The sequence below is a fragment of the Nicotiana attenuata genome, chromosome 3, assembly GCF_001879085.1.
Source record: "Nicotiana attenuata strain UT chromosome 3, NIATTr2, whole genome shotgun sequence".
Classification (NCBI taxonomy): Eukaryota; Viridiplantae; Streptophyta; class Magnoliopsida; order Solanales; family Solanaceae; genus Nicotiana; species Nicotiana attenuata.
Window position 1 is genome coordinate 50,902,953 of NC_031991.1, and position 21,810 is coordinate 50,924,762.

Here is a 21,810-nt window from a genome sequence, read left to right on the forward strand (position 1 = left end):
GAACCAAGGGCACCTGAAGGAACTGATGAGCGACCGTGGACGAGCCAACTTCGGCCGCAGGCGAGAACAACACCAGGGACCTCCAATGCCGCCCTCCCCCGCTCGCACCACTCAAATGATCGTCAGCGGAGGCGATGAAGCAGCGGTCAACCATATGAAGTTCACCACCATACACAAACTCAAGCGATCGATCACGCACGAACGGTATGACGACTTCGGAGACATTATCATCTTTGATAAGTCAGATACCGACGGTTTGACTTTTCCTCATTTTGATGCTCTTGTTATTACTTTACGTATTTCAGATACTGATGTGAAAAGAATAATGGTTGACGACGGAAGCGGCGCGTGTATTATCCACCCTCGAGTCCTCATATATACAAATGAGACTCGAAGACAAGGTAGTACCACGTTGCATAACGCTGACAGGTTTTAATAATACAATTGAGCGAACCTCCGAGGAGATAACGCTACCCGTTTTGGCCGGGGGTGTCACTCTGGAAACAACGTTCCACGTCATGAACCAGGATACAGCTTACAACGTCATCATAGGGCGGTCATGGATTCATGCCATGAGAGCCATACCGTCAAGCCTATACCAAGTAATAAAGTTCTCTACTCCATGGGGAATATTCAGCATCCGAGGCGAGCAACGCATCGCCCAGGAATGCTATCGCATCGCTCAAGACTGCACATATACCCAACAACTAAAAAGAGCAGGCTCAGAAGCATAGCAATCACTGAAGTCGAGGATCAGACCCGACGTGCTGACAAACGTCATCAGGGACCCCGACACCGTGGAAGCTGCTGGATCAACGATAGAAGATTTTGATCCCGTCCAATTAGATAGCAGCAACGTCAACAAAAAGGCTTATATCGGACACAAGCTCTCAGAACCACGTAAATTTCATGAATTTTTAATTGATAACGCCGATTTGTTCGCTTTCACCCATGCAGATATGCCAGGCATCCCAAAAGACGTTGCCACCCACAAGCTGAACGTCGACCCGCTCTATCTACCAGTGCGGCAAATAAGAAGAAAATTCAACGTCGCAATCAATGAGGCTATCGGTGATGAAGTAGATAAGCTGCTCGCCAACGGTCCCATACAGGAATCGATGTATCCCCAGTGGGTCGCCAATGTGGTCATAGTAAAAAAAAAATGGGAAATGGCGCATGTGCGTAGATTTCACAGACCTAAAGAAAGCATGCCCAAAAGACTGCTTCCCATTGCCTCACATCGACCAGCTCATCGACTCAACGGCAGGGCACGAATTGTTAAGTTTCTTAGACGCCTATTCAGGTTACAACCAAATCCTTATGGAGGAGGAGGATTAGGAGAAAACTACTTTCATCACCCATTAGGGCACATATTGTTACAGAGTCATGCCGTTCGCGTTAAAGAATGGAGGAGCAACGTACCAAAGGTTGGTTACCAAGATGTTCAAAGACCAACTCGGCAAGACAATGGAAGTCTACATCGACGACATGCTGGTCAATTCAAAAAGGAAAGAAGATCACATCGACCACCTTAAAGAGGCCTTCGGTATATTAAGGCGGTATGGCAAGAAACTGAACCCCGAAAAATGCGCCTTCGGTGTAACCTTGGGCAAATTTCTCGGTTTCTTGGTATCACAAAGAGGCATCGAAGTCAATCCAGACCAGATCAAAGCCATTGAAGGAATACCTAAGGTGTTGACCAGCAAGAAACAGGTGCAAAAACTAACTGGCCGTATAGCTGCCCTATCGAGATTCATCTCACGGTCATCCGACAGGTGCCATAAATTCTTCAACATGCTGAAGAAAGATAACGGGCTCCAATGGAATTCGGAATGCGTCGAGGCCTTGAGGGAACTAAAGGCATATTTGTCCTCACCTTCGCTGCTCGCCAAAGCAGAACCCGTTGAGCGCCTCCTAATCTACCTAGCCGTCTCAGAAGTTGCAGTAAGCACAGTATTGGTCCGTGAAAACAAAGGTACGCAGTCTCCAATCTATCATATTAGCAAAACCCTGGTCGACTCCGAAACGAGGTACCCCCACCTCAAAAAATTGGTTCTAGCACTGGTCGTAGCTTCAAGAAAGCTTAGACCCTATTTTCAGTGCCACCCCATATTGGTAGTAACGACCTTCCCCCTGCGGAGCATCCTACACAAACCCGAACTGTCGGAAAGGCTGGCTAAGTGTGCCATAGAATTGAGCGAGCATGATATAACATATCAGCCGCGAACAGCGATAAAATCGCAGGTACTCGCCGATCTCGTCGCCGATTTCAATACCAAAATAATGTCCAAGGTAGAACAGGAAACGCTCCATACCTCCCATGGGCAACCCGACCTCTGGGTCCTTTACACCGACGGCATGCGTCGGGATCCGGACTGGGACTCGTACTTGAAGTCCCAACAGACGAAGTTATCCCCCAATCCATACGGTGCCCCGAAATGACTAACAACGAGGCCGAGTATGAGGCCGGAATTGCAGGATTAAAGTTAGCCCTCAAATACGGAGCACGACGAGTCATCCTCATATGCGACTTACAACTCGTCGTCAACCAAGTCGTAGGGATTTTCCAAATCAAGGAGCTAAGGCTACAGAAATATCAAGCAGAAATTCATAAACTACTGCCAGAATTCGATGAATGTCGACTTGACCAGATACCTCGGGCGGAAAATATCGAGGCAGATGGCCTCGCCAAACTGGCAGCGGCAACCAAAAATATCACCAGGAAAATATGGTCACCCTCCTCCACTCATCAATAGACCAACTTGAGGTACATTCCTTAAATTTGACTTGGGACTGGCGCAACCGCATTATGACATAATTGTAGGAGGGAGTACTCCCTCAAGATAAAAAAGGAAGCCAATAAGCTCCGAATGCAAGCGGCCAGGTACAGCATCATAAATCACGACCTATACAAAAGAACGTTTGGAGGCCCCTTGGCGAAATGCCTAGGACCGAATCAGACGAGGCATGTGCTCGAAGAAGTACACGAAGGCCATTGTGGTTCCCATACAGGCAACAGAGCCCTCGTCAGATTCCTCATTCGGGCAGGATATTACTGGCCCACTATGAAAAAAGGAACCCGCAGATTACGTCAAAAGATGCGAACAGTGCAAAAAATACGCACCTATGATACATCAAGCGAGCGAACACCTCCACTTTGTTACTTCGCCATGGCCGTTCATCAAATGGGAAATGGACATCGTCGGACCCCTCCCAGCAGGACGAGGTAAGAACATTTCCTTTTAGTTTTAACTGACTACTTTTCCAAATGGGTGGAAGCAGGTGCGTGCACCCAAATACGCGAACAGGAAGTCATTGCATTCATATGGAAGAACATCATATGCCGTTTCGGCATCCCTAAAGAGATCAGTTGTGACAATGGGCCCTAATTCACTGGGAAGAAGACCACCGAGTTCTTCAAAAAATGGCACATCAAGAGAATACTCTCCACGCCATACCATCTCGCTGGCAACGGTCAGGCCGAATCCTCCAACAAGACAATACTGAACATCTTAAAGAAAAAGCTCGAGGATGCTAAAGGGTTATGGCCGGAATTGCTACCAGAGGTACTATGGGCCTACCGCACCACGTCGAAAACAAGCACAGGCGAAATGCCATATTCACTAGTCTACGGGACTGACGCTATGATACTTGTAACCTGTTGAGGTCAGAGAGCCTAGTCTAAGATACTCCAATGAAAGAGGACAAGACAACAACGAGAACAGAAAACAACACCTCGACGAGGCAGAAGAATGAAGATACATGGCTTACGTAAGAATGGTAGCCCAAAAACAACAAGCAAAAAAGTACTACAACAAAAAGGCCAAAGTACGACCACTCAAAGTCGGAGACTATGTTCTCAAAGCCAAAACACTGGCGAGCAAAGATCCGAAAGAAGGTAAATTAGGAACTAATTGGGACGGGCCATACAAAATCACAGCAGCGGCAAGCAAAGAAGCATTCCAACTAGAAATAATGGAAGGAAAACTACTACAAAACAATTGGAATGTCGCCCACCTCAAATACTTCAACTTCTGAAAAAGGACGCCCCTCAAGTCGTACTCTTTTTACCTCACCCTGTTTTTGTCCCAATTGGGTTTTCTCGAGGAGGTTTTTAACGAGGCGACGTCTCGAATTTCAACGTATAATTCATCGCCCCGCCTGCCGATTGTTTCTCTAGGCCGAACGATGAAAGGACTAGATACAGGGAAACTTCTCCAATATATGTATGAAATGGACATGTGTAGTACTCTCCAGTGAATGAAATAAAGCAACATTTTGTACTCTCCACCAAGATATTCCCCAATGAGTGAAATAAAACAACATTTTATTCTCCATCGTTTCTTCACATTCGACCTCGTTCGAATTACTTAACATTCGACCTCGTTCGAATTACTTAACGTTCGACTAACGTTCGACCTCGCTCGAATTACTTAACGTTCGACCTCGCTCGAATTACTTAACATTCGACCTCGTTCGAATCACTTAACGTTCGAGCTCGCTCGAATCACTTAGCGTTCGAGCTCGCTCAAATTACTTAACATTCGATCTCGCTCGAATTACTTAGCTGTCGACCTCGCTCGAATTACTTAACGTTCGACCTCGCTCGAATTACTTAACGTTCGACCTCGCTCGAATTACTTAAGACGCCCTCACAACAAACGAAAATAACAATTCGAAGGTATACAGCAAAAAGGTAATCATTCCATTACAACTGTTATATTACAAAAAACTTTTTACAAAGGGCTCGAAGGCGCCCTCACAAAAATAGCAAGGCAAGACAAAATAAATACAACGGCCCTACGCTGCGTCATCCCCCGCGACATACTCCTCATTATACAAAGAATCGAATGCGAGCTTGTCCGTATCATCATCGACATCTTCCCCGCCAGGCGTACCAGGATCATAACCAAAGGCCTCGCGAGTTGCACGTGCTTTAACACGAACACCCTCGAGTTCTGCCTCGGAAACCTTCCCGTTAGCATTCAGGAACTTGTACACGTCAAGCTGAGCTTCGGTATGAACCCACATCTCATACAACTCCAGCGGCACGACGGGATCAGCAAAATTATGAGACGTAGATGGCTGCGACTTCCGTCGCACTTCCTCTGCCTTCAAAGCAACAACTTGTTTATTCAATCCGGACAACTCCGCCTCTAGATCTTAGATCCGCTCTTCTAACCTCGCTACCTTGAGCGTCGACGTCTCCACCTCATTATCCCGTTCAGACCTACAAACACAGAGGGCATCATTCAGTGACGCTACTTCAGAAACCGCGGCTGCCCTACCTTTTTTTGGCATGAGCCAATTCCTCAGCCTTAGCGCTCAACTCACCCCTCAGATCGACAGCCTCCGCCTCCCTTTCGCCCAAGCTCAGCAGTTAAGGTAGCCACCCACACCTGAAGATAGGCGTTCTTGGCCATCACCCCCTTGCTCACCTCGAGCTCATCATCCTTGGCCCTAAGAGCCGCCTTAAGTTCACTGCATCGACCTATGGCCTTCATCAGCTCGTCGTCCCGCTCTTTCAGCTCTTCGATTTTCTACGCCAGCTCTTCCTCCTTCTGCTTAAGCCCGTCGCGAAACAGCTAAAAATCACTATCTTGAGTAAAGACATCGGCCAAAGCATGGTGCTTGGTACGGTATTTTTTGTACTTGGAGGCCACCTTCCCAAAAATGGTCGTCCTGCGTTCATCCCTCCGGTCGCGCTCGATCTCCATAATAAGAGTCTGGCATGCAGATGAAAGAAATTCAGCATAAGTAGGTTACGCATGCGAAACAAATCTTAACAGGAAAAAGAAAAGAAAAATGCTTACTCGCAAAGCCATGCAAGAAATGCTCCCCGATAGCTCCGCGTCACTCATCGCCTGAAGCACCGAATTCTCGGAAGTGGCGCACAAGGGAGCAAATGCCGACACTGCCTGCTCAGAGTTCGCCAAAAGATCGTAACCCACAGGAATGATTACGTGTCAGTTAGGACCCTACGTCCTTACTTCCACGCGGGTATTTCTCTAAAAAAAGGCCTGCACATCTTCGGGGTTGATATCCGAGCCTGAACCATCGCCCTCCGTGAGCACTGCCCCATCCTCTCCGGCAGCCGACGACGCGCCACCTTTAGCAGCCCGTACCGGTCCTTCACCTTGGCATGTCTCTTCGACCCTAGGGGACCTCCCCGCCGAAATAGCATCCACCATAAAAACGGCCCCTGTGCCTGACCTAGACGAGGATGCCACTCTCGAAGTGACGACTTTCTTCTTTTCAACACCGGTGGCGACGGCCTTCCTGAGCTCCACCCTCCTCCTCTTTCTTGACGCCGATTCCTCTCCGTTGGAGGACTCATATACAAGGTGGTAGGTAGGCCGGGATGAGATCTCGTCCCGTATAGAGACCTCCCGAGGAGGGTCCCTTGTTGACAAAGTCTGAGTACGACCTCCGCGGGCGGCCTTGGCCAAAGTAAATCGCATCCCCGCCGTTGCAACGGCCTAGTAGAATGCCGGTACTGGAGCTTTCTTTTTGGAAGTCCGTCGGCCTGTCATCACAAAGAGGTCGTATCAATAAACGATAGCAAACAGCCGAAGGTCGAAACAAAAATAACACTTACTAACCTTCGGTCCAAAGCGTTTGTAGAAAACGGCCCAATCTCGGATTCCCACCATGTAAGGTAGCACGCGAGCCACCCAATCCTCAATACCGACGATGGGAAAGGGTGCACGCCTCTCAGCTGCACGAAAAAATCACAGATGAATAAAAATCAGAAAGAAGGAAAGTAGATAACAAGCGTACATCATCGACACCTACGGTTATGATTCCACTACTAAGGAAATCCAACAGGGTCCGACACCAAGTGCTCCGTTTTGATAAAAAAGTTCTTGTGCCAAAACCTCCGGCTCGCCCTGTCGTCCATTCCAACTACCAGCCCCCTGGTCCCGCGATGTCGCAGATGTATCATGGTATCTCTGTGAAAGCTTGGGGAAAACAAATGTAACAGGTGGCGGATGTCGACCTCACACCCAGCCAACTCTGTGTACTTTGTCAGCATCAGGAAAATTTTATACAAGTACGGAGACAGCTGTGCCGGGCAGACGTCGTAAAACCTACAGAACTCCTCCACTAGCGGAAGAAGAGGGAGAGTATGACCAATTACGAAAGGATAAACGTAAAAATCACAGTATCCAGGTCTATGGACCTCTACGATGTCCCCCCAGCTGGAACCATCACGACGTGAGAAGGAATATGGTATGTAGATCGGAGTTCATCTATGTGAGACGGCCCGGTTTCAGAGATCACCGGAACGGGAGAAGGAGCAGGTTCCTTATGGAAATCGTTCCTAGATAAAGGGTTTCTAGGGAGTATCTCTTCTACGGTAGGAAAACTTTCACCCTCCTCAGCCACGAAATCCTCACCACCGGAAGGAGAGGCCACTGACAACGGAGTGGCATCGGAAACTTCGTCATGTACACGAAGAGTTCGGGACATCTCGATAATAGAAGGTGGCTATTAAACCTGAAGAGAGAAACGGTGACTAAACAGGAAGATGAGAAACAAAATCGCAGAAACGGAGCTAATAACAAGAACTGATAAAGATGATCGAAGGAAAATAATGTACATACAAGGGAGGAAGTGGCAAAAATTTCTGAAAAAAACAAAACCCTCACCTATTTATAGGGCTGTGAGCACGTGATTTTTGCCCTATATATGAATTATTCCCAAAATTCAAACAAAATAATTTCTCTTTCATTATTTTACACTTTTGTGAATTTTGTGTCATTTTCTGTTAATTGTTGCATTTTATTTGTGCATCTTTATTTCATATGAAAATATAAAAAAAATATGCCTGACATTTGCATTTAGGATCTAATTTCATATTTTAGGATTATTCAATGGTTAAGCTGTTTTAGAACAAAATTTAAAGAAAATAATAATAATAGTCCATTTTTGCATTTTTGTTAATTGATGAATTTGTCATGGGTTTGCTTTTTAATAGGATTTAATAGAGTTTTAGGAATTAATTAGTTTAATTTTGGAAACAAAGCAGGTCTTTGATTTTGCATGTTAATAAAGTTAGAAAAACATAAAATACAAAATGAAAACAAATAAGTAAATAAAATAAAAAAAAGAGAAGGAAAACAAATAAAAAGAAATTGAGAATTTTTAGGCTGGCCAATCTTGGGCCAATTTTTGACCCCAGCCCAAAAATCCCTCCCAAATCCGGCTAAAATGGCCCAAGCCCAACCCTTTTACCCGGTCCAGCTCCCCTACCCTTTAAACGACGTCGTTTGGTTAAGTTTTAATCTTGACCGTCGATGTTTATTGATCTAACGGACAGGAAGCCCATGTTCAATGATATATATATGTCCTAACCTTACCCACCCCCACCCCAAGTCCGTCTCCCTCACTCCCCCATAACCCATTCTCAGAGACTGCCGCCCTCCGCCGCCTGCCGCCCGCCGGAAATCGCCTGCGGCGGCGGCCGGTCACCAAACGCCTCCAAAAACACACCACAGCACCTCCTCCATCTCCTCATTCCCAATATGGGATCAGTTTCCCTCAATGCCCTTCCCAACTCCTCGAATCTTCAAAATTACTGTCACCGTCTCCGCCGTGTCCGGCGGCGGTCACCCCAAACCGGTCCAAAATCACACCTCATGCTCCTCTCCTCCTCTCCTTTCCACATCCATGTCTATTCTCCCTCAAATATCACCCGAATTCCTCGAATTCCGATTCAAAGTTCCGCCCCAAAACCCTAATTTCTCCAAACAGTCCCAGATTAATACCATACACTCCCATCACCCTCCTCTACCCAAATCCCTAAACCGTTGTCCCCAAATCCAACAGGCACTGATACAATTTCAAATCTAGGGTTGGAGAAGTTTGAACCTCTTCTGGGTTTTTGAAGGTTCGACTTGGCTCAGTTGATGTATTTTGTTTAGTAAAGTCCGAGTCAGTAAGTTCTTTCTTCTTTATTCAATTTTTTCCGTTTATGGTTGATTCTCTGCTCATGCTTTTGATTTTCTGTAGTTTAATCTTGTATGTGGATTGATTCTGTTCTCGTGATCTTGTGTGAATCAATGTTTGTCTCTACTAGCATCGGGCTAGTCGTTACTGATTAGTTTAGTTAGGCTTCATCCTTGTTTAGCCTTCTATTCGTTTTTAGGATTAATCTTGACTCAGTTTTGATTCATATGCTTTATTTCAATTATTTGATCAATAGATGTTACTTTTAATTTGATTTTAACCTGGTTCATTTATCGTTAATCCTTAGTTCACTGACCAACCTAGGTAATGAGTGGAGTTAATGTGAATAATCTAGATTTTTGCTAACCATGGTCAATCATTGACCAATTATCAGGGTTGGAGGTTTAGGTTTGCTTGGTCAGTAATTTCAGGGGATTCAAAGGGTAGTTTAGGCATGGAAAAGGGTAGTTTCATTAAGATTGGTAATTATTGAAGTAAAGTAAGGGTAGAATAGGAATTGTAATGGGTATAGAACCTTCTAGGTTGGACTATAGTGCATATTTCAGTAAACTTAGGGTAGTTACTTGTGTGACAAGTCAGAAAATAAAGGATAAAAATAGAATTAAAATAGGGACCAATGGGGTAAAGGGAAAATCTGAAATTGGACCTAAGTTCACCTATAAATAGGCATTCATTTGCCTTGACTCACAAGTTTTTGGGAGCCTCACAAAAATCCCCTCCGATTCCTCACAAGTTTCAGATCTGAAATTTGAAATCCAACTCCTTTAGATCTTAGTCTTCTCAAGTTTCCAGAAAAATAACAGAAAATCAAAAAATTTTTTTTTACTGTTTCATTAATTTCTCCTTAGCTCACTTTCAGATTCCAGTCCCTAATCCAATTTTCTAGCTCGTTAAGGATCAGAAGTAACTTGAACTCACCTGATTTTGCTCGACATTGATATTTACAAGTTGTTCGAGTCAGATGTGCATGAGATTTGCTTAGTTCGAGTTGATTTTTGGTTGTTTACTGGTTGTATTAGTGCTGGGTTCATTTCTGGCTATTTGGTGCTATTTTGGGTTGATCTGTGGATTCTGCTTGGTTTTCCAACTTATCCTGAACTGCTGAATACTTTCTGGGCTATTATACTCATTTATTGATTGCTGCTGGGTTTTAAACACGTTCCTGAACTACTGCTGGGAATTGTTACTGCAGCTGACTTCTTCCTTTTCTGTTTGATTCATTCTTCAGGTACACGTCTCAGAATCACCCTGATGTAACTGTTGAGATAGAAAAGAAATGAGCATGTTCACGTTTTCTGCGTCACACTACGTGTTCATTTGAACTGTGTATATTAACAGTTAGAAATATGTTAGTTAGTGTGTATGTGTCTGATATAATTCAGGTTTGGTATGCACTTAATTGGACTGATTTGGACAGTTAAATTTGTGGTTACTTAGCTGTAGTCTTAGCACAGCTAGTACTTGCTTTGGTTTAGCATTTTTCTGTTTAAAATTAAAAATCAGAAGTAGTTTAAACCTGCAATTAAGTTAAAATCAATGTGATGGCCACATCGAGTTCAATTTTAAGCTGAACGTGCGTCTTGAACAACTTCGTAATGCAGTAGTTGATATAAGCAGATTAGTTATTAATGTCGAGGCATGCATTTCCTTGAGTTCATTGTTTCAATGTAAGCATTGACAATTCTAAGTGAGTAGTTAATATTAGTAGTTCACTTGAATTAAGTATGCAATATCAATTTGACTGATTTGAACAGCTAAGAAGTCACTGGTAGGTAAATAAATAAAGTAATTAGGCTGTGATATTAAATCCAACGCTGATATGAAATCTGGGCTGTTTTGAGCTTGCAATTGTTTGGCCCATTTGTTAATTTTTGGGGCTGAAATCAAATCGTGTGAGACCCCACGAATCTGTTGGGTTATGTATTCTTCCTGGGCTAAGCTTGAGGCATAAAGGAAACTAATGAAGTTCTTATAAAAGTCACGGACCCAAGAGGATAGTAGCTTTTGAACAATAATAATTAATTAGGGCTTCTTCTTTTATTATTAGAGACAAATAAAAACAGAAAATTATAGATTGCTTTAGGTTTGCCTTTAAATAATAAACAAGGTGAGCCTCGCCAAATAAAATGCATAAATCGCAGGGCCCTCAATATATGTTATATAAAATACTTAGAATCCGGGCGGACCGTTTAGCGAATTTCACGGTCTTCCTCAAAGATAATAAACGCATAGTTGCTTTAGGCGCGTATTTTAATAATATTACTTTCCTAAATGTGGGTGCACATTTATGTGACCCAAATCCAAATATCAACGAAGTTGAAATGTGTTGACAATTACGGGTGCACTGGTGCGACGTGGTTCGAGACGCATTTTCACGACGTTGCAATTCTTATTAAAAATAACAATAAAAACGGTTTACTACTAAAAGGCATATAGGTTAGAATGTGTTTTAAAATCAGATAAAAGCAAATACAAGAGCGACCGTGCTTAGAACCACGGAATCCGGGAATGCCTAATACCTTCTCCCGGGTTAACAGATTTCGTTACTCGGAGTTCTGGTTCGCGGACTGTTAACAGAGTCATAATCTCCTCGGATCGGGATTTAACCAGTGACTTGGGACACCATTAATCTCCCAAGTGGCGACTCTGATTTTAATTAAATAATCCCGTTTCGATTGTCACTTCAAGTTAGAAATAACTCCCTTATTATATCCCTTCACGGGGTGTAGTAGGTCAAAAGGAGGTGTGACAAGGGCTGGGTGGCACGAAAATCGAAGCAAAGGATTGTCAATGGTGCTAAAACCAAAGCGACAAGCACACTGACGCTGTCTCGGGAAGATGCATAATGATGACGCGCGTGGCAATGACGTCACATCTCGACAACCATACCAATCAGGGTTCCGCAGGTCGTGTCGTTCTCTCGATTTTAGTCGACCCAGCGTGATCTAATGACCAAATTCTCCCACGATGAAAATAAATGATGTCCGCTTATCGAGGACGTGCGGGGCTATGACCCCAACAAGCGGAGGGACTAACTGTATATGTCCAAATTTGGTAACCACGGTAACGGATAAGCAAGACAAAAGACGGGGTCGACCATAGCACAACGCCTGAAGGTCATCCTCATAATGGCCGACGCTAGAAGTGGGCAGCTCAGATAGGATAGTAACGGTAAGTTTAATTCAGAAGTAGGCATAAAGAATATTTCTTTGGATATTCTTTATGTTGTACTTTTTAGGGTTTTTTGGGGAATGTCCCTTATAAATAGGAAAAGATAGGGAACAAAAAGGGATCTGCCTTTTTGGAACTAGAACATATTATAAAAGTTGAAAGAAGAATATACAAAAGAGTTGTCTTATTCATTTATTCAAGCACATGTTGTCCAATCTCTATTCATAAATCTCGAGATCCCATACATATTTCAACTGTTTTCCTTCCCACGTGATCTTCAGAAGAAAGGTAACCTCCCAATCATATAATCATTGGGTGTAGTCCTTTCCCCCTATCATCTTCGTCCGTATTTACATTTAATNGTATGTGCATTGATTATCGCCAATTGAACAAAGTTACAGTGAAGAACCGATATCCTTTACCTCGTATTGATGATCTGTTTGATCAGCTACATGGCGCACAGGTGTTTCCCAAGATTGATTTGCGCTCAGGTTACCATCAGTTGAAGATTCGGGAGCCAGATATCCCGAAGACTGCTTTCAGGACTCGGTATGGTCATTACGAGTTCCTTGTTATGTCTTTTGGGCTGACTAATGCCCCGACAGCTTTCATGCATTTGATGCACAGCGTATTCAGGCCATATCTTGACTCGTTGTTTTTATTGATGATATTCTGGTGTATTCCCGGAGTGGGGAAGATCATGAGGCTTATCGAGGACGTGCGGGGCTATGACCCCAACAAGCGGAGGGACTAACTGTATATGTCCAAATTTGGTAACCACGGTAACGGATAAGCAAGACAAAAGACGGGGTCGACCATAGCACAACGCCTGAAGGTCATCCTCATAATGGCCGACGCTAGAAGTGGGCAGCTCAGATAGGATAGTAACGGTAAGTTTAATTCAGAAGTAGGCATAAAGAATATTTCTTTGGATATTCTTTATGTTGTACTTTTTAGGGTTTTTTGGGGAATGTCCCTTATAAATAGGAAAAGATAGGGAACAAAAAGGGATCTGCCTTTTTGGAACTAGAACATATTATAAAAGTTGAAAGAAGAATATACAAAAGAGTTGTCTTATTCATTTATTCAAGCACATGTTGTCCAATCTCTATTCATAAATCTCGAGATCCCATACATATTTCAACTGTTTTCCTTCCCACGTGATCTTCAGAAGAAAGGAACCTCCCAATCATATAATCATTGGGTGGTAGTTCCTTTCCCCCTATCATCTTCGTCCGTATTTACATTTATTATGCAGTTATGCTATTACATGCATTATCCATCATAGCAAATTAATTTCGCTGTTTATTGTTCCTAGAATCTATCCGTTGTACAAGGGTTTTGTGTCGTTTGATCTAGAATTTATTAGATACAACTAAGATTCACCCCATCAAATTTAACATTAATTGATTTAGCAATTATTTGCTCAAACAGTATGTTCTCAAATTTTATTGTTTAGCCAACCAAACGCCTTGCCAACAAAAAGAGGAGAAATTAACCTAGTATCTCATCATATTTCAAAAGAAATTTCAAATTGATATGAACTTTAAATGGATACCCTTTTAATATACTATCATGTTTGTGTATAATAATTCCATCACCTTCAGGTTAAAAGCTTGTTATTGTCGGAAATACTGAACACTAAACACGAAACTTGGGACCCATTTGTAGTCGAAAAAGGAGTTTTTTCTCCTCTCTGTCCATATGGTTCTATTATTAGCTAGCATTTGATTATGCAGATTTGAGAGAATTCCTTGGAATAATGTGTAAACTGTCCATTTTGTTCTATTGTTTAGCTCACAAGATTTAATTCACAAATGCAGAGACAAAAGAGTCACGAGGAATAACTAAAGAAGTACAACTATTGATCCCCCAAGAAGACAAGAGTAGAGGACCCCCCCATACCCCCCCCCCCCCCCAAAAAAGTGAGAGCGGAGAGTTAATTTTAACGTGTAATAATAGATTTGTTACCATTTTTACTAGATTAGCAATTAATACTTATTAAAATATTTGCCTTTAATTATTCAATAATGGACCTTATTGTGTAAATACTTGTGGAAATGATACCAGGTAGCCACTTTTAAGCATGCCGTTTAAAATATATTCACAGTTTATACTGTATTTAAAAATTAGCCATCTTCGCTCAAACTTCAGAACACGGCGTCCTAGAGTTTAGACACTCAAAATTCAAATCGTGTCCTAAAGTTCGAAAATTGTGTCTTGAAATTTGAATCTTATGTCCTGAATTTTAAATTAATAGTTCAGAAATTCAGGACACTAAGTCCTGAATTTGAAAATTCAGAATACTTAGTACTAAAGTTTGGGTGAATTAGCCAATCTTTAAAGAAATTATAAATTGTGGATATATTTGAAATAGCGAGTTTAAAAGTGGCTATAGCTGCAGATCGCCCTAAATACTTTTCAAAGCAGCACAGAGAAAAGGCCCACTTCACTGATTTATGGATTCAAAATGAAACTTTTTCTATTTCACCAATAGGAACTCTAGAGTACATACATGGCGAAAAGAAAAGGAAGAATGGGATAGATGAAATTAAATTACAATAAGAAGTGAAAAGAAATAAAAGAATGCCACAAAACAATGGTGGTGGAAAATCAAAAAAAGAAGAATCAACAATTTTGAAAATTTACAATCTACATATGGGATGGAAGTTAACTAGATTGTATATTTGCAGAATTCATTTGCCAAATCTTGAGTGAGGCAGTAATGGTAACATCTGTAGCATTGTTAAATAAGTAGAGCTTAGCATCTTCATATATTGCCTTGGTTGGATATACCCTTGATGTTATTGCTGTCCTTCCATTTTGTGCAAAGCTTTCTACTATTGAATGATCCACCTATTACATTCACAAAAAATACCCCATTAATTGATACTTAGTAAACTTAAGCGTACGCAATATAATCAAGAATTTGGAATAAGCAATTAAAAAAAGAAGAAAGATGAAAATTACCAGTGTTCTTAGAGAAAGCTTCTCTCCTTGGAGGACTGGAACTGTGCTTCCATAGATTAGTTTACGAACATCTGTTGCTTCAGATGACCTAAAAAAAAGAAGCAAAATGATGAAAATCACCATTATCATACTTAACATTACTACGTAATGCATGTTCAACATTTGTCTCGGATATCTTGTCCCCATTTTAATTTAAAGAGAATTGCAACAAATATCCGGCTTCATATATTGCCCTCGAGTTTTGGTCTAATGGTAAAACTGACTCGTAATCTATGGGTTAGACGTTACGGGTTCAAACCCTGCCACATATAAAAGGATGCATGGTATTTAAAAGAAGAAAGATAAAAGAGTGGGCCCAATATCAATCGAGTTTTGAACCATGTACATGCCACTTGTCTTGGGGACTTCTCCATTACAAAACAAAATTTAGACTTCAATTTTAAACATGGATAAAAGTTAGGGCTGTCATATTTGGCCCAAGCCCAAATGACCCGCCCAATCCGCCCAAGGTTGGGTTAGTTATTGACCCGCCTATTTATTGAACTTAGTCCATCTTGATCCAACCCATCTCAACCCATTTAAAGTTGGGCTAATTTTTAGCCAAAATTGATCCATGAGTAAGTTTGTCAAAATATCTTAGAAATAATTTTATTTTTTGTTTAATATTTTAAATATGACCATAACAAAAGCAAAAAAATCTTATTTAGTAATTATACAATTAATAAGAAAATAACACATATTAATTAAAGTTTAATAAGAGTTGGGCTGGTTGGGTTATGACTCGAATTTTAACCCATCTTGACCCAACCCATCTTAGCCCAAGTAACTTTTGGGAGGGTCATTTGACCCGCCCAATTATTGACTCAACCCATTTTGACTCGCCCAAAATTGACCCAACCCGCCCATTTGACACCCCTAGATAAAAGTATGGACATGAGAAATACTTAAGCTCTTGGAAAGCTCGGTTGTTATGAGAAAGATGTGTTTAGGCAGTTGCGGATTCAGACTAGATACAACCGGTTGTCCGGTTCAACAGAACTCATTGCATCTAGTTCGGACTATAGATATGTGTGGGAAAAAATATTGTACAATTTACATATATAGAATGGGACCCACTGACTCAAAATCCCGAATTCGTACTGACATTAAGCACTGAACCTATAAAGGTTTTCTCCGATTTCTTCGTTTGGTGGGGAGGGGATGAGGGGCTAAAATTTCATTGATGAGATGATAAGTTGATAGAAGGGGAGCATTAATGTAACTTGATAAAGCTGCTGCCACATGACCAGGAGGTCACGGGTTCAAGCCGTGAAAACAGCCTCTTGCAAAAATGTGTACAATAAACCCTTGTTGTCCTACCTTTTCCCGGACCCGTGAATAGCAGGACCTTAGTGCACCGGGCTGCCCTTTTAAATGATAAGTTGATAATACAAGAGAAGAGAAATTAGAACCTGGTGAGATCATTGCAGAAGAATGTGGTGAAATTTCCAGCAACGTCTTTTGTAATGTAGAAGTAAATTGGAGTTTGCTCGGACAAACCCTTATCTGTTAAAACCAATAAACCAAATGGTCCTAAGGCACCACGTTCAGCAGATCCACCGCTGCTTCTGCACTCATATGTAGCATTACTTCCTTCTAATCTTTCCAAGACCTTAGGGTCTACTTCAAACTCAGCCATTATGTCCAACTGTAACCATCAATGATTTAAATTATAGTAAGTTAAACTTATCGAACATTAGCATGTTACGTGCTATAATAGTTTAAAATACACTGTTAATCTTTTATGCAGTCAGTGTATATAAGTTAAATTCAATCAACAAACCTGAGTGGTAGTGCCAACTTCTAGTGGAACAATGGACCCTGGTTTGACCTCCACCTTATCGAATTCCTTGCTGTTTAATCTCAAATTCTCAACCTCCGCCACTGGCCAAGTAATTATGTTGCTTCCTGTCTTCTTGTCATATTTTATAGTCCTTGGAATAGGCTGTTTTACATCACACGCTACCAAAGTGTTAAATGAGACCAAAATTCAAATATGACAAAATGAAGTTTAAAAAAAAAAAAAAAGGAAATTAGCTCCTGTTTGGTCATAGATTTTGGCAACTTTTTTTTTTAAATTTTTTTGATAATATTGTTTATTCATAGAATATAATCAGTTTTTGAAAAAGAATTCAATATTTTTTCAACTTCCTAAAATCTGGTTTAGGGCAGTTTTTAGGTGAAATCAAAAAATTAGAACTGTTTTTTTTCCAAATAAAATGCATATTCAAACATAACTTCAACTTCCAAAAATTATTTTTCAACACAATTTCAAAATACTTTTTTTTATGTTTCAACCAAATCTATGTCCAAACGCTAGCTAAAATGTCTTAGACACAATTGAATTGTACCTGAAGTGATGCCCAACCTTTGCAAATATCAGCAGCTTCACTATCACTTTCAGTAATCCAAGCCCAAAGGACTCTTCTCTTTTTCTCTTGGTCATAAAATGTTTTTGATGCATAAAAATTTCCATAATCATATCTTAATCCAATACCAACATCAATGGTGGGATTATCAGGAATCCATTTTCCAGCCACAGCATCATAAGTTCCAAGTGCATAATAGTCATTTCGATCATCATCAAGACTGGACTTTAACACATGTTTTACTGCAGGCCCATTATCTGATGTGTCAAGCCCATTTTCAAAAAATTTCGAAACCGGGTAAAAATCCACACATTCCCACATACCCGTACCCGGTACACCATGGAGCACCCCATCCAACAATTCAAACTTCTTAAAATCAATAGTGTCATAGACCAATGAAATTCCAGTTTTATTAACCTTTGAACCAATAGTAATCCGCCATTTGCCTTGTGGTGTGGTCCATGCAGTGGTGGGGTCACGAAAATCTTTAGCAGCAATTCCGGGTGGTGGTACAAGAACCGGGTTGCCCTCATATTTGACCCATTTTCTTAGGAGAGGATCCGATGGGTCAGCCGGGTACGCTAAATTTTGAACCTGTACTGACTCATTGGTTGATCCGGTGTACAACATGACGAGTTTACCATCTGGTAAAATGGTTGCGGACCCGGTCCATACACCGTTAATGTCGTACCATTGATCCGCAACCATAGCAACCGGAAGGTGTTGCCAGTGAATTAAGTCTCTTGACACTGCATGTCCCCATACAATATTTCCCCATACTGCAGCCTCTGGATTGTATTGATAGAACAAATGGTACCATCCTTTGTAGAATAATGGACCTAAAATATTTTTTTAAAATTGGAGTTAGAAATGAATGAAATATAGAAGTATAACTTTGAAATACATTTTTTTTTGTATGATGAATATTGAAGTGTAAATATGAAAGCGCTTTAATGTAAAAATATCTCAATAAATTAGGTCACATACAACCAGACCTTTCTATAACATCATCCATATATAACAATTATTTACCGTAAAAGCCAAATTTTCTTCAGAATCGATTTTTTAAGTTATATTTTACCTCTCTATAATAACTTTTTACCCTATAACAACAACAACCATATTTATAGCAGAACGCTGTTTGTAAAATTACCACTCTATAACAGCCATATAAAATCTTTAAGATTGCTAATAATAATTCTAAAAATAAATAAAGTTTCTATCTTGCATAAGATATAAGATTAGATTTGCACATGATATCTTTTTTATTTGACAAATTCCAAAAAATATTTAGATAGAAAATTTAACGGTTAAGCTCTTAGATTGTCTTCAAGGAAATACTATTGAATACCTTTTTGCTAAAATTTTGGACATGAATCTTTGCCAATTCAAGCTTTATATCGCTAGTAAGAGAATGTAATCTACGAAACAAGCTATAATTACAAAGTTCTTCCATCAATCTTGAAAAAAATTATTTTTTAGGAAGCCTCAAAATGTCTACCTTAGAGTTTAAATCTTTATACTCTTAGTTATGAATTTATTAATAATGTATTATCTTTCTTCAATAGTTAACTAGTGAAATATGCATATCTTGTGAGATTTTAAATTTGAATAATTTTTTTATCTTTTATATGTAACATGAAAAAAGAAATAATTATTGATATTTAGATAATTCTTATCTATAACAATCAAAAAATATTTAAACGTTAAATGTTGTTATATATATAACAACCATTCACTATTAAAGCTAAAAAAATATCGGAACAGATGGGGCTGTTATGGAAAGAGTTTGAGTGTATAATTAAATAAGTGATCCAGTGTTGAATGAAAAAGGTGTAGTGGATCAAAAGTAGCTAGGTTCTATTTGGACAGACAGGATTGAAGTTGTTTACTATTCTAGGAATTTGTGTTTGCTCCTAGAAAATTCACATGCAATTGTCTAAAGACAACTGTCTTCATCATATTGACAATCTGTCTACTTACAAACTACCACGACTAGTATGTTTTGAGGTCCCCGTTTTGTCGATGGTTTCCAATATATCAAAACAAATTAATAATTAATAATAATAACAGCTGAAAATATGGACTTACCATTAGGATCTGACGAACAGAATCAGGCAATTTCCGTGATCAATGCAATCGAAGCCAAAGAATCCAACACATGCCAAATAAGAATAAATCATTAATGTTCGCCTTAAAAAATAAATAAATAAGCAAATAAGTTCCAAAACGATTTCATATTTTCCCTGAGTAATTCAAACTCTGTTCTTGCAATCAAAGATCCATCTTAGGCAAAGAAAAAGACAAGGTATCCATATTCGAAGCTGTAATGGTTTCTTTTATATCAATACTAAGCTTTTCTTAAACTATAAACGTAATATAATGTCATGTCAAGTGTTTAATTAATTGTGACATATAACGCATGGTTATGTAATGGAATGGGGATAATCATTCATTGTATATAAATTTCTAATTAACATCGTCAAGCATAAGGCGGTATTGTTAAAAATTGACAAATAAGTAATGTTGGTTTATTGTTTAATAAAAACAAAATTGATTTATGAAAATAACATAAGAGAAAAAGAATTACTAACCATTCATCCAATTCTTCTTAGGTTGAAAGTGGAAGGATGTTCTTTGCCAAGCCAACATTTGTTTGGTCCATGGAAACGGCCGTAATCCCAAGAAACGACCGCGTGATTTGGCGGAGACACCTTCTGCCACCCCACGCGCCACCGTCCTCATGCTGGTCAACGGCATTGAATTAGAACCAAGCATGTTGCACACCGTTTCTTGTGGTGGCACTGGCCCTGGATTTACATCCTCCGCCTCGTTATTGCCATATTTCACTGCCACAAATAATAACAAAGCTGCCACCAGCCCTGTTAATACTATAAACGACACTCTTTTGGGTCGTAGCCGGCATATGGCCGGAGAATTGCCGGAGGTGTTATTGTCCTCCGCCGGTAATTGGGTGTAAGGAACTCTATTGTTAGTTTCCGCCATCTTTTGCATGGTGATGGACAAACTACTTTTACGAGCTTTTTATAGCACTACAAATTTCCTTATTTTTCCTTTTTTTTTTCTTTGCAAAAACTGACGGTGGAGAATATAATTGTTTTTTGTACTTTTTAATTGTCTTCTCTTCTTTGCTCCCTCGACAGTAAAACAATGCCTAAAGAGGAGTAGAAATATTAAAAAAAATATTCTCTGCACTAATCTTTTGATTAAAACAGAAATAACAATAAACGAGGAGATTGGAGGGCTAAAGTGATTTCTGTTTTATAGGAAAAAGGATGATTTTGGGATTTACTAAATATATTAATATTAGGTTTCCTTAATTGCTTCCCCTACTTGGAGTGCAGGCGACTTGGTTAAAAGGTGGTTGCCTGGATTGGAGAAAAATTGAATTGTTTCTTTAGGGGGTTTCTTTAAAATAGTAAAGTTCAAATTGTTATAAATAAAATTTTATTTATGGTGAATGTCTATATTTAGAGAGATTCTAGGGTTTATTACTTGGTGGCTAAGTCACCCTCTCCCTATAAATAGAGGGTTCTATTCCATTGTAATTCATCCCAAAATTCAATAAGAATTTCCTCTCTCTCTTTCTCTGCAATATTGTTCTTGTTCTTTTATTGTTTCATAACACGTTATCAGCACGAGACTCTAACCAATTGAGTAGAAGCTTTGGGATTGAGTATAATGATTGTCAATTGTTCCATGAACTTCCTTCATGATCAAATTCTGGATTTAAGGTAAGTATTTTACTTTATTTTTCTCTTTTAAATTCTTGAAATTCTATAATTTGATTTTAAATACAAGCAAAGACAACAAAGTTTGATTATAACTCTAATGGAGTTTGTAAGAAATTATAACCACCTGAAGTGGTAAAATTCTATGCCTTGCCATGATCAAATTCATGTATGATTGTGGGCAAAGAAGTGGAAACCCGTCCCATTGAATTTGCTTCATTCTCATTCCCTTAAGAGAATGTGATAGCAATATGTGATAAGTCTGAAAGAAGACAAAACTATTACCGTGAAGGTATCAATGGATGTGGACGTGGCAATAGACGAAATTATAATCGTCATCATTGTGATAATGAGAATAATAAGGATTCTCAAAATAATATTTCACTCTGTGAAAAATATTTGTCATCGATTTGACATGAGATTTTATAAAGCACATATAGATGCTTATGGTCCATTCATGATGTGAATGTGACAACATCTGATTTATGAATACATATTCATTCTTCAAAGAATATGAACGTGCTAGTGGTAGTGAA

The 21,810-nt window shown here is 40.0% G+C and overlaps 1 protein-coding gene across 1 annotated transcript; it reads right to left on the reverse strand.

Moving 5' to 3' along the window:
- On the reverse strand, nucleotides 14,601–20,549 carry LOC109223740 (acid beta-fructofuranosidase-like). Its single transcript, XM_019388158.1, has 7 exons — nucleotides 20,117–20,549; nucleotides 19,614–19,622; nucleotides 17,505–18,361; nucleotides 16,937–17,098; nucleotides 16,566–16,801; nucleotides 15,115–15,202; nucleotides 14,601–15,000 (listed from the first exon to the last, which is right to left on the reverse strand). The coding sequence occupies exons 1-7, from the start codon at nucleotides 20,535–20,537 to the stop codon at nucleotides 14,815–14,817; spliced, it is 1,959 nt and encodes a 652-aa protein (XP_019243703.1). The 5' UTR covers nucleotides 20,538–20,549; the 3' UTR covers nucleotides 14,601–14,814.

Coding starts and splice junctions, on each gene's coding strand:
- LOC109223740 (XM_019388158.1), bottom strand. CDS start 20,537: ATGCAAAAGATGGCGGAAACTAACAATAGAGTTCCTTACACCCAATTA. Junction 17,099..17,504: donor AAGGTTGGGCATCACTTCAG/GTACAATTCAAT, acceptor GATGTAAAACAG/CCTATTCCAAGGACTATAAA. Junction 16,802..16,936: donor AAGTTGGCACTACCACTCAG/GTTTGTTGATTG, acceptor TGATGGTTACAG/TTGGACATAATGGCTGAGTT.